This window comes from Erpetoichthys calabaricus, chromosome 10 (assembly GCF_900747795.2).
Source record: "Erpetoichthys calabaricus chromosome 10, fErpCal1.3, whole genome shotgun sequence".
NCBI classification, from domain to species: Eukaryota; Metazoa; Chordata; class Cladistia; order Polypteriformes; family Polypteridae; genus Erpetoichthys; species Erpetoichthys calabaricus.
Genome location: NC_041403.2, coordinates 104688956 through 104701399, shown reverse-complemented (window position 1 = coordinate 104701399; position 12444 = coordinate 104688956). Strand labels below are relative to the sequence as shown.

At 40.0% G+C, this 12444-nt stretch overlaps 1 protein-coding gene across 1 annotated transcript in view; it reads right to left on the bottom strand.

Annotated features, from left to right (window-relative positions):
- slc35c2 (solute carrier family 35 member C2) overlaps positions 1-11816 on the bottom strand; it is a 47558-nt gene extending 35742 nt beyond the window's left edge. The window contains exon 1 of the mRNA XM_028811692.2: positions 11093-11816. Coding sequence (XP_028667525.1) covers positions 11093-11203 — 111 coding nt within the window. The 5' untranslated portion in view covers positions 11204-11816. The remainder of the gene's footprint in view (positions 1-11092) is intronic.
- Between the last annotated feature and the right edge of the window lie 628 nt (positions 11817-12444).

The following is a 12444-nucleotide window of genomic DNA, read 5'->3' as shown; positions in this document are numbered from 1 at the left end:
TCCTTTTGGAACAAATGGGACCTGCTCCACCGCAACAGGTTTTATCCGAACCAGAGGGTTACCAATGTGTTGTGGAGGCTTATGAGTAGGTTAGTCGAGGCTTGTTTAAACTAGGTTATGGGGGGGCAGGGAGTTTAAGACCGGAAAGATTTAGAACTGTACATGAAGGGACGAACAACATAGTAAAAATAAAAATGCATAATGTGAATTCTACCCAACATTTAAATGCAAAAGTAAAATGAACACATTAAAAATAGCTTGCCTCAATGCTGGAAGTATCAAAAATAAAACAAGTGAGTTAGAATTGTATATAGAGATGCATAATTATGATATTATAGCAATAGCTCAAGCCTGGCTTAATAACAAAGACGGAGATGAGAGTAACTGAGGGATACACATTTTTAGAAAGGATAGAAAAGAAAAGAAAAGGAAATGGGGTTGATGTTTATGTCAAACAGAAATTAAATGCAAGTCCTCTCCAATTAGACAATGAGCCTCATCTTAGCGAGGACGCATAGCTTCATCTGGAAAGCATTAGAAAAACAGGCCTTATTTTTGGAGTATGCTATGGACCACTGAATACAGACACTAATTTCAATGTACATCTTTTTAGTGATATTAAAATGTAAGTTTGCAGGGGGATATTATATAGGGATGCTCCGATCGATCGTCTGCCTAACTAAATCGGCCAGTTTTCACTATTGGTGATGGGCAAATTGGTTGATCACTAAAAATAATCTTTTCAGCCCCTGCATTTCTAAGTCTTGTGGTATGTTAGTTGCAGTGCTCCTTTCTGTAAGGTATTACAGTAGTTTTTTTTTTTCTGCAGTAAACTTCCTGCAGTGCAAAGAAAGAGCAGCTTTGAGGCTTGTTTTTACCAGAGTATGAGAGGTGATTAGAATATTAGTGGAGTAATTAACTGAGAAAAAGGAATCAGAGAAGTCATCCTGTGCAATTAGATAAACGGCAAGAAAAGCTACTTTAATGAATTCAGACCTTTTTAATTTTGTTCTTTATATTGAAACGGATACCATTTGAGTTTGGACAACAAGCTTTTAGTTTACATTTTCAGTTGGAAAAACGAAAAGATAAAGACGAATTTGAAATTGCTACTTAGTAAACAATAGGCTTGTTATCACAACATCAAAATCAGTCTTTTCCTTATAACTTTGTTTAGCATGTTAGTCTTATGTGTTTTGATAAACAACTTATGAACATTTGCAACCTTTTACAAGATTTGTACTGTGCTTTTTTGTGCCGTGTGTCATACAGCATAGGTTTTGGTAAGAAACAAGTACAAAATTATTAAAATGGAAATCCACATTTATAATTACACCTCAAGAATTATGAATTTCTAGCTGATACACGGAAGAAGAAAAAACCTGTATATAGTAAATGTATATTTATAACAGTAAAAAAAGCTGTAGTAAAATTATTAAAAATGATTAAAGCATATCAGTGCATGTATATTTGCACTTATGTTTATGGTTTTGTTAGAGAAATGGTGAAAACTACTTTTTTAATTAAGCCCTGTTTCAGATTGGTATATTACTAAAAAAATTAAACAATAGGACAGCTGGAAATTATGAGAATTTTCTTTTATGCTATTTGTATTATGGATACATATTTTTGTATATTTTTATAGTTAAATTATTCATTTTAAGGAAATATGTTTTTTTTTTTTTTTAGGATTTTATGGTCATTGAACAACAAACAGAATGTAACTTTCCCACTAAAACATTAGCAGTTAACATGTGGTCTGTAGTTTAATTACAGATATACACTTTAATACAGTATAGGACACAAGGCATCTGTGTGCCTGGTTATGCAGGAGCTTTGAGTAACTTTTTCTAAGGGGAAAAAGGGGAAAAAAAATTGGTATGAATATCTAAATCAACTAATCAAGTAACGTGAAACTGGTGATCAGTATCGACATTAAAAAAACCTGATTGGAGCATCCCTATTACATTTCTAAAAATAGCAGCGGCCCTAGCACTGACCTCTGTGGAACAACACTCTTAACATCATGACACACATAAGATTAGTGGCTCCATCCTATATTTCGGAATGCCTGTGACCTTACACTCCAAATCGTAACCTTTGATCTTCAAGTGAGTGTCTGCTTATAACACTCCTCTTCTTGCTATGTGTTGCTCAATCTTATCTATATTACTAAACGACAGTTGTATATATGCACGGACGCAGGACGACGGATGCATCGAAGCGCATGCGCACTGCAACTCAGCGCCCCAGAGTCAAACTCAGCGGCTTCCCAGACTCAGTAGGTAGCGCCCAAACAACACAGCATAACCTGTAAACTAAACTTCAGGTCACAATACAACCACCGCCCGAACGCACACACCACCGCATATAAAACCTTTGTTTAGTAATGTTTACAAAGGTTGTATATATACACGGACGCCAGACACAACCCATGCCAAAAGCGCACGCGCACTCGCACAGAGCCCGACAGTCAAAACCAGCGGCATCCCAAAGTCAGTAAGTGGTGCCCAAACTACACAACACAACCTGTAAACTAAACTTGACGTAAAGCGTGTACGCCAACAAGTTGCCATGGTGACATATTTAAACATTGACATAGAATAAGTAGATGCCTCATGACTAGCAGAATCGTATGTCAATGTCGCCGCCATATTGTGAGTGGCACTGCTGTGGAATGAAGTAATGAATAATGTGCTGCTTGGGATTGTAGAAACCGCTGTACGCTCCAAACCAGATCCCGGGGGATTACATTTCACAGGTAAGGCTGAACAATTGTTTTGGTTATATTTAGCTGTTAGAAAATCCCGTTTTATAATCTTTACTTTAGCTAAGCCAGGCTAAGCTAGCAAAGCTATGCATTTATGTGCTCAAGTGAACCTCCGAACAACGTTTTGGCTAAACGTATTTAGTCACTATGTAGATTGTTGTTAGCTGTTAACATGTCTCAAACCTGATGATGTTTTTTCTCAAGGAGCACATTGAGGAAACACAGTTTGAAATTGACAACCATCATTTTATGCTCATGTCTTTAGTTGTGTCTGTCTTCCACAAACTAAGGCTGCACCATATTGCCAGACTGAATACTCTCAAATTACAAGATCTGAGTGAGCGAGAGGAGTGTGAAGGCAGTCCCCAAAATGTTACTTATATGGGAGGAATGGTTAATAATAATTATAATTATTTAATAATTGCCATTATTAGTGTATAAATGGATATTAATAATTGCATTTAAACGATTTACCAAAATCTGTTGTATGTAAACGATACTGTTTTAAACGTTATTGTTTTTTCATCAGAAAACCCGGTTTCCACGTCAAACTGTATTAGTTTAAATGGCACTTTTGCCACTAGCAATAAGGCTCACGTATCGTGTCTACTGGGAAACACAGTGAATGTGGCGTCTATCTATATATGTGTATGTATTTAAACTTGAGGTAGTGGTGACTACTGACAGTGCCAGCAGTCAGCTACTCCACACTGTGGAGTATGATTCCTAACAGCAAACGACGTCTAGCTAACAACACACCAATAGAAAAACAAAAACGAGACTGCATGGATAAAAACAATGAACGAAGGCGCCTACAACGCGCTTCTGAAACACCAGAACCAAACGAGTCATGGCTCCAAAAAGAAACAGCTTTACTACAAATATATTTCTTTCATTAAATGAAAACTTTCCCATGACGCTCCCACCCTCCATGATCTTACATCCCTACAAAGATTGGAGGGAACAGAAAGTAATTGCCATTCTTGGATTTGTGATTCTTTAGAGAATCGGGGGTTTACTGGTTCTTAATAATCCCTTCTATTAAATTACCTATGATACACGTTAAACTTACTAGTCTATAGTTGCTTGGATCTTTCTGGTTACCCTTCTTATATAACAGGATAATATTTGCCATTTTCCAGTCCTTCAGAATTTCCCCAGTATACAGTGACTTCCTAAAAATGTGTGTCAGGGGTTTATATAAGTACTCACTAACCTCCTTAATAACTCAAGGGTAAATATTATCTGGTCCTGGTAATTTGATGGCTTTCAGACAAATTAATCTATTCTCCCTGTGTACAATTTCCAAATCATTCAGTACCTCCTTAGTAGTCTCTTTTACCAGTGGGAGGATATCCACTTCCTCACGTGAAAACCTCAAAAAATGCAAATTTAAAGAATCTGATATTTCATGGTCTGTATTTTTTTTTTTTAAATCGCCTTTTACTATTCCTGATGCACTTCATCTCCTCCTTGACTGTTCTTTTACTAATAAAATACTGAAAAAATCTTTTTGGGTCATCTTTTGCCTTATCTACTATATTCCACTCTAACTGCCTTTTAGTCTCCCTAATATCCTTTTTAATGTTTGATCTGATGTTCTCATATGTCCTATGATTCACACTGGAGTTATTAATCTTATACTCCTTATATAAATGTTTTAGAGCTTGTAGCTTATTTTTCAACTCCTTATTAACCCACAGCAGAGTTTTTTTCAATTTCCTACTAATTCCAAATTTAGGCATGTACTTGTCCTGCATTATGTTTAATTGCTTGTAAGCTTATCCCAGTCTATACTCCTTAGACTTTGCAGCATCTGCTCAAAGCTTGCCCTACCAAATTTAAACACTTATACTCTTTACATCCACACTCTTCCAAAATACTGAGAACTGTATTATATTATGGTCACTTGAACCTAGTGGTTCAATCACTGTGACATATTCAATTCAAGCCCGACTATTACAAAACAAGAAACCTAGCCATGCTTAATCCCACATTGGTGCTTAAACATTCTGTGTTAAAAAAAGAGCCTGCGATTACTTCTAAAAACTGCTACTTTTATACTCCACTGTCTGCAAGATTATCCTAGTTATTTATTAATATTTTGGTAGTTAAAATCTGCGCAGCACTCAGGTCCCAATCCAGGTGGTTCAGTGTGTGGTGGATGCGGCAACATGGTATCAGCACACGCTCCCAACCTCTCTCTCTCTGAAGTCCTCCATAAATATAATATCCCCCTAAAATGTGTCTTTTTAATGTTACTAAAAAAAGATGTATATTGAAATTATTGTCCGCTTTGGGTGGCCTATAACACACTCCTAAAATAAGGCCTCTTTCACTAATGCTCTCCATCAAACCCATGTGTCCTCACTAATGTGGGGCTCATTGCCCCATTGAAGAGGACTTGCGTTTAAATTTTGTTTGACATAAACAGCACCCCCATCTGCTTTTCTGTTATGTCTATCCTCCCTAAAAATATTTAACCCTTTATTTTATACTCATCCCTAACCCAGCCACAGGGGATGCACAAACCAGTGTGTTTCTTCGTGCCAGTCCCAAGCCCGGATAAATGGGGAGGGTTATGTCAGGAAGAGCATCCGGTGTAAAATTTTGCCAAATCAATATGCGGACAATACAAATTTCCATACCCGATCGGTCGAGCCCTGGGTTGACAATGACCGCCACCAATACTGTTAGCCAACAGGGTGCTAGTGGAAATTGGGCTACTGTTAGCCGAAGAAGAGGGGGGTGATGTGTCCAGAGGGAGGAGGAGAGGAAGAAAGTAAAGAGAGTGGAACTAAGGGTAGGAACTTTGAATGTGGGCAGTATGACTGGTAAGGGGAGAGAGTTAGCAGATATGATGGAGAGAAGGAAGGTTGATATATTGTGCGTGCAAGAGACTAAATGGAAGGGGAGAAAGGCCAGGTGGATTGGAGGTGGATTCAAATTGTTCTATCATGGTGTGGATGGGAGGAGAAATGGGGTAGGAGTTATTCTGAAGGAACGGTATTTCAAGAGTGATTTGGAGGTGAAAAGAGTGTCAGGCAGAGTAATGATTATGAAGCTGGAAATTGGAGGTGTGATGATGAATGTTGTTACTACATATGCACTGCAAGTTGGGTGTGCAATGGGTGAAAAAGAAGATTTTTGGAGTGAGTTGGATGACGTGATGAACAGAGTACCCAAGAGACAGAAAGTGGTGATTGGAGCAGATTTCAATGGGCATGTTGGTGAAGGGAACAGTGGAGACGAGGAGGTGATGGGTAAGTATGGTGTCAAGGAGAGGAATGAAGAAGGTCAGAAGATAGTGGATTTTGCCAAAAGGATGAACATGGCTGTGGTGAATACGTATTTTAAGAAGAGGGAGGAACATGGGGTTACGTACAAGAGTGGAGGAAGATGCACACAGGTAGATTACATCCTATGCAGAAGAGTTGATCTAAAGGAGATTGAAGACTGCAAAGTGGTGGCAGGGGAAAGTGTAGTTAAGCAGCATAGGATGGTGGTCTGTAGGATGATGTTGGAGTTCAAGAAGAGGAAGAGAGTGAGGGCAGAGCCAATGATCAAATGGTGGAAGTTGAAAAAGGAAAACTGCAAGGTTGAGTTTAGGGAGTAGGTGAGACAGGCACTGGGTGGCAGTGAAGAGTTACCAGACAGCTGGGAAACTACAGCAGATGTAGTAAGGGTGACAGCAAGAAGGGTGCTTGGTGTGACATCTGGAAAGAGGAAGGAGGAAAAGGGAACCTGGTGGTGGAATGAGGAAATACAGGAGAGTATACAGAGGAAGAGGATGGCAAAGATGAAGTGGGATAGTCAGAGAGATGCAGAAAGTAGACAAGAGTACAAGGAGATAAGGTGAAAGGTGAAGAGAGGGGTGGCGTAGGCTAAAGAAAAGGCATATGATGAGTTGTATGAGAGGCTGGACACTAAGGAGGGAGAAAAGGACCTGTACCGATTGGCTAGACAGAGGGACCGAGCTGGGAAAGATGTGCAGCAGGTTAGGGTGATAAACGATAAAGATGGAAATGTACTCACAAGCGAGGAGAGTGTGCTGAGCAGATGGAAAGAGTACTTTGAGAGGCTGATGAATGAAGAGAACGAGAGAGAGAAGAGGTTGGATGATGTGGAGATAGTGAATCAGGAAGTGCAACGGATTCTCAAGGAGGAAGTAAGGACAGCTATGAAGAGGATGAAAAATGGAAAGGCCGTTGGTCCAGATGACATACCTATGGAAGCATGGAGGTGTTTAGGAGAGATGTCAGTGGAGTTTTTAACCAGATTGTTTAATGGAATCTTGGAAAGTGAGAGGATGCCTGAGGAGTGGAGTAGAAGTGTACTGGTGCTGATATTTAAGAATAAGGGGGATGTGCAGGACTGCAGTAACTACAGGTGAATAAAATTGATGAGCCACAGCATGAAGTTATGGGAAAGAGTAGTGGAAGCTAGGTTAAGAAGTGAGGTGATGATTAGTGAGCAGCAGTATGGTTTTATGCCAAGAAAGAGCACCACAGATACAATGTTTGCCCTGAGGATGTTGATGCAGAAGTTTAGAGAAGGCCAGAAGGAGCTGCACTGCGTCTTTGTGGACCTGGAGAAAGCATATGACAGGGTGCCTCGAGAGGAGTTGTGGTATTGTATGAGGAAGTCAGGAGTGACAGCGAAGTACGTAAGAGTTGTACAGGATATGTACGAGGGAAGTGTGACAGTGGTGAGGTCTGCGGTAGGAGTGACAGATGCATTCAACGTGGAGGTGGGATTACATCAGGGATCAGCTCTGAGCATTTTTCTTATTTGCAATGGTGATGGACAGGTTGACAGACGAGATTAGACAGGAGTCCCTGTGGACTATGATGTTTGCTGATGACATTGTGATATGTAGCGATAGGTTGAGGAGACCCTGGAGAGGCGGAGATATAATCTAGAGAGGAGAGGAATGAAGGTCAGTAAGAACAAGACAGAATACATGTGTGTAAATGAGAGGGAGGTCAGTGGAATGGTGAGGATGCAGGGAGTAGAGTTGGCGAAGGTGTACGAGCTTAAATACTTGGGATCAACAGTACAGAGTAATAGGGACTGTGGAAGAGAGGTGAAAAAGAATGCAGGCAGGGGGGAATGGGTGGAGAAGAGTGTCAGGAGTAATTTGTGACAGACGGGTATCAGCAAGAGTGAAAGGGAAGGTCTACAGGACGGTAGTGAGACCAACTATGTTACAGTATATGGGTTGGAGACAGTGGCACTGACAAGAAAGCAAGAGACAGAGCTGGCAGAGTTAAAGATGCTAAGATTTGCACTGGGTGTGACAAGGATGGATAGGATTAGAAATGAGCACATTAGAGGGTTGGACGGTTGGGAGACCAAGTCAGAGAGGCGAGATTGCGTTGGTTTGGACATGTGCAGAGGAGAGATGCTGGGTATATTGGGAGAAGGATGCTAAGGATAGAGCTTCCAGGCAAGAGAAAAAGAGGAAGGCCTAAGCAAAGGTTTATGGATGTGGTGAGAGAGGACATGCAGGTGATGGGTGTAACAGAACAAGATGCCGAGGACAGTAAAATATGGAAGAAGATGATCCGCTGTGGCAACCCCTAATGGGTGCAGCCGAAAGAAAAAAAGATTTTATACTCATCCCCATCTTTGTTTTAGGCAGGTTTCTGTTACTGCTATAATATCATAATTATGCTCTGCTAAATACAATTCCAACTCACTTGTTTTATTTTTAATAATTATTGCATTAAGGCGAGCTATTTTTAATGTGTTACTCATTTTGCATTTAAACTTTGGGTTAGAATTTACATTACTATGCATTTTTATTTTCACACTATTGCTTTTTCCTTCATGTACAGTTCTGACCCTGGCCTATCCTAAACACTTTGTCCCACCATAATGTGGTTTAAATAATCCTTGACTAACCTACTCATACAGTACATCTCCCCAACACATTGGTGCCCTCTGGTTCAGAAGTAACCCTTCATGGCAGAATAGGTCCCATCTGTTCCAAAAGGAGTCCCAATGCCCCATTAATCCATACCCTTTTACCCTGCACCAAGATCTGAGCCAGGCATTAAGCCTTCTAATCTCCTCAGTATTACCTGGACTGGCATGTGGCAGAGGCAGAACTTCGGAGAGGAATACCTTGTCAGTTCTTCTCCTCAGTCTGGCACCTAACTCTTTAAATTTGGATTGCAAAACTGACTGACTACCCTTATGTATGTCATTTGTTTCAACATGAACAATGACAACTGGATCCACCCCCACTCTGGCCAAGAGCCTATCAACACAAAAAGCAACACACCATGTGAGACTCTCCAACTCTGGAGCTAACCTGAGCTTCAATCACACTAATACTTCAGTCCCCAGCAATCACTACCTCTCTCTTTCTGGAAACTGGTTTTGAGGTGGCCCTTTGGGGTTCCTCATGCCTGCGTACCACCTCAGAATCTTTAGAGACATCATCTGGCTCCACAATAACCTGAAAAAGGTTTTCACACTTTCAACTCTGGGGTGGATGCACCAGACAGTGCGCACCTTTTATCTTGCACCTTATGACCATGACCCATCTATCTCAACCTGTCTGGTCTAGAATCTCCTCCTGTGCCACCTTAGGAGTGCACACTCTCTCTCTAAAGGACACCTAGACCAGGCACGCTTGTTCTCTACTACAACTCAGGCCAGCCAAATCCTCCTCCAGTTCAGAGACCCTGAGATTAAGTTGGTGGATCATTTAGCATCTCCTGCCCTTGTAGAAGACTGGCTTCTCCAAATCACTCTCTAAAAAGTCCAAACATCCAATAGGCCTTCCATTGCACTGACCTCATTAATAAAATTTGACTTTGAATTTATTAAAGTTTTTTTTTAATTTTATTTAAAACATTTACCTTAAGTGGTGAAACAAAAAAGAAAAAAAAAAGATAAAAGAACTGCAAGTTATTTTATACTTTCTGATCTCTCAACTCCTATAATATTCTCCCCCTCAACTGTCTGATGGTTTGTTTGTCCTTCTATGAGGTTAACTTTACTTTTCTTTGTATGCTCTCCTAACTTTGTGTTCCTCTTATTCCTTACTAAAAAAGCTCTCCACTCACACTATTTGTATTCCTTCGTATTAATGTACCCTTGCAATGTCCCTCTTAACGACTCTACTTTCCTGACCACTAAGAACTGTTCAGCCTCAGCCTTTTCCCCCCAACTAAGGAATCTTTTCTGTTACTTACTACAATGCCAGCTAATTTCTTACAGAGATACTGGTGTCAGCTACTGCTGCTTACTGCCATCACTCACTGACACTTTTCCAAATGCTCCCCAAAACACTCAGCTCATTTTGCTCCTGTGTGGAAGATTACAAAAAATAATAAAAAAAAAACCCTACTAAAGGGAAAAACTGTTTTAAAAATTCTAGGAGCTTCTTAGCAGCAACCAAAACGCAAAGTTTTTAGGAGCTAAACGTATTTTTAATTAACTCTCACGCCACAGAAAACAAAAACTCAGTCGCTTCTCCTTTTTTGCAAGGATGACGTCAGCAAGTCTCAGTCTCCAAACGGTGCAATCCGAGTATATATTCAAAAAACCTGTAAAAAACTTTAAAACTTGTCCAATGATAACTATCTTGAATCGAATATCATTTGACAAATAATATAAATATTCTCAAATTTTGTAACCCGTTTGTAATCATGCCATTTTTCAGGCATTTTTGGTAATACGTAATTAATTTAGAAGCTTGGCATATTTCACACATTACTGTTTATTATTACTAACTTCCAAGAATAAAGAAAACCTACATTTTGTGCAGTTTTCAAGAACACAGAAAAGCACAAAGAAAGAATATAATTTGCATACACTGTACAGACATATGGAAAACAAAAATAATTAGATCTTTATACATTATTAAACTATATACAATACACTTCAGAAAATAGATAGATAAGGCAAAGGTTTAAGTAAAAAGTTTTAATGAATACAGTAAAACATAATATGAAAGCTCTAATCCAACTGCTGGTCATTACAGGTTTCTTAAATTACAGAACAGTACTACGGAAAACACGTGCAAAAAATTACATTGATAATCATAACCGTAAAAAACGATAGCGTACACTTATGCTGTCCAGGAAAGCACTATTTTGTTTATGACGTTTAGCTTGGCATGCTATTTACTTTCAAGTACCCTCAAAAAACAGGCTACCCCCCAACTGCACTGCTTTCTTGTTATTACTTTCTCCAACCTCTTACTTCAGAAACCCCATTTCCTTCCACGGTACCTCACCAACACAGGACATACTTTTCAAATGCAAGTTGTGTCAGCAAAACAATCCGAGGACCAGGAAGACTTACCTTCATGAGCCACTTATTGTAAAAAGTAATCCCAATGGAAAAACAATAATAGAAAAGCACCAATCCTACTGTTCTCAGCCCCCTGCATATGAAATGGAGCAGGAGCGCCATGGTGCTGTCTTTACCGCACCGTGCATAGGTGGAATGTGTACTGCCCAAGTATAGGGCTCCACGTCACAACCGTACAAAGGTCTTTATGCAGAGCTACTTATCAATATACAGGAACCGATCACGTATGTTCCAAATTTTGACTAGCCGCTCAGAAGGACCCGGCTGACACAAAGTCACTCCCAAACCTAAAATTCACTGTAGAGTGCCACCGTGCGTTTTTGAATTTCCTGCAGTTGAAGCAACAGGCTTTCAGCATAGACTGTTTTTATATTGAGCAGAACACCTCAGGATAGAAAAAAAACATCCTCGGCGTAATTCATGGAGAAATTCTTCTCCGCGTTCAGTAAAGTAACGCCCTTCATATTTAAAGTTGCTACACTTTATCTGTCTCAAAACTCAAACGAATGTAATTTAGTCCGTTCGGGATTACACGTCTATTGCTGTGAAGTGTAAAACGTCTGAAAAATGACTAAATAAAAGAAAGTTACTATCGTATGCTATAACTACACAAATCGCAGGAAACAGCGTGCATAAAGCAGGAATGCCGGCAAAAAAACAGATCCGTCGCCTTCAGTAGACGTCGATCCGGTAGCTTGCCCTCACTTCCAAGATGCATTGCGACCATCCTGCACGCTGTGACAGACCCATAGACATAGAATTACTAGACGCCGCATGACCAGCAGCATCGTACGTCAACGTCGCCGCCATATTGCGAGTGGCACTGCTGTGGAGTGAAGTAATGGATAGATGCCTCATGCATGTGCTGCTTGGGATTGTAGAAACCGCTGTACGCTCCAAACCAGATCCCTGGGGATTACATTTCATAGGTAAAGCTGAACAATTGTTTTGGTTATATTTGGCCATTAGAAAATCCCGTTTTATAATCTTAACTTTAGCTACGCCAGGGTAAGATAGCAAAGCTATGCATTTTTGTGCTCAAGTGAGCCTCCAAGCAACGTTTTGGCTAAACATATTTAGTCACTAACTCTGTAGATATTGTTAGCTGTTAACATTTCTCAAACTTTGAACGTTTCCCAAAGAAGTCCACCTCAGGAAGCAGTGGGAGGTATCCCTTAGACGGGATTTGAGAATGCAGTACTGTGATGTGTTCCGTGCTAATTTGGTAACAGATGCTGTACCGGCATCATATGATCAAAGCTACCACTTGCTCACATTAAAAAAAACAAAGGTGGTTTGATGATTCCTTCTGAGGGTACAGTCAAGGTGGTCAAAGTTGCTGA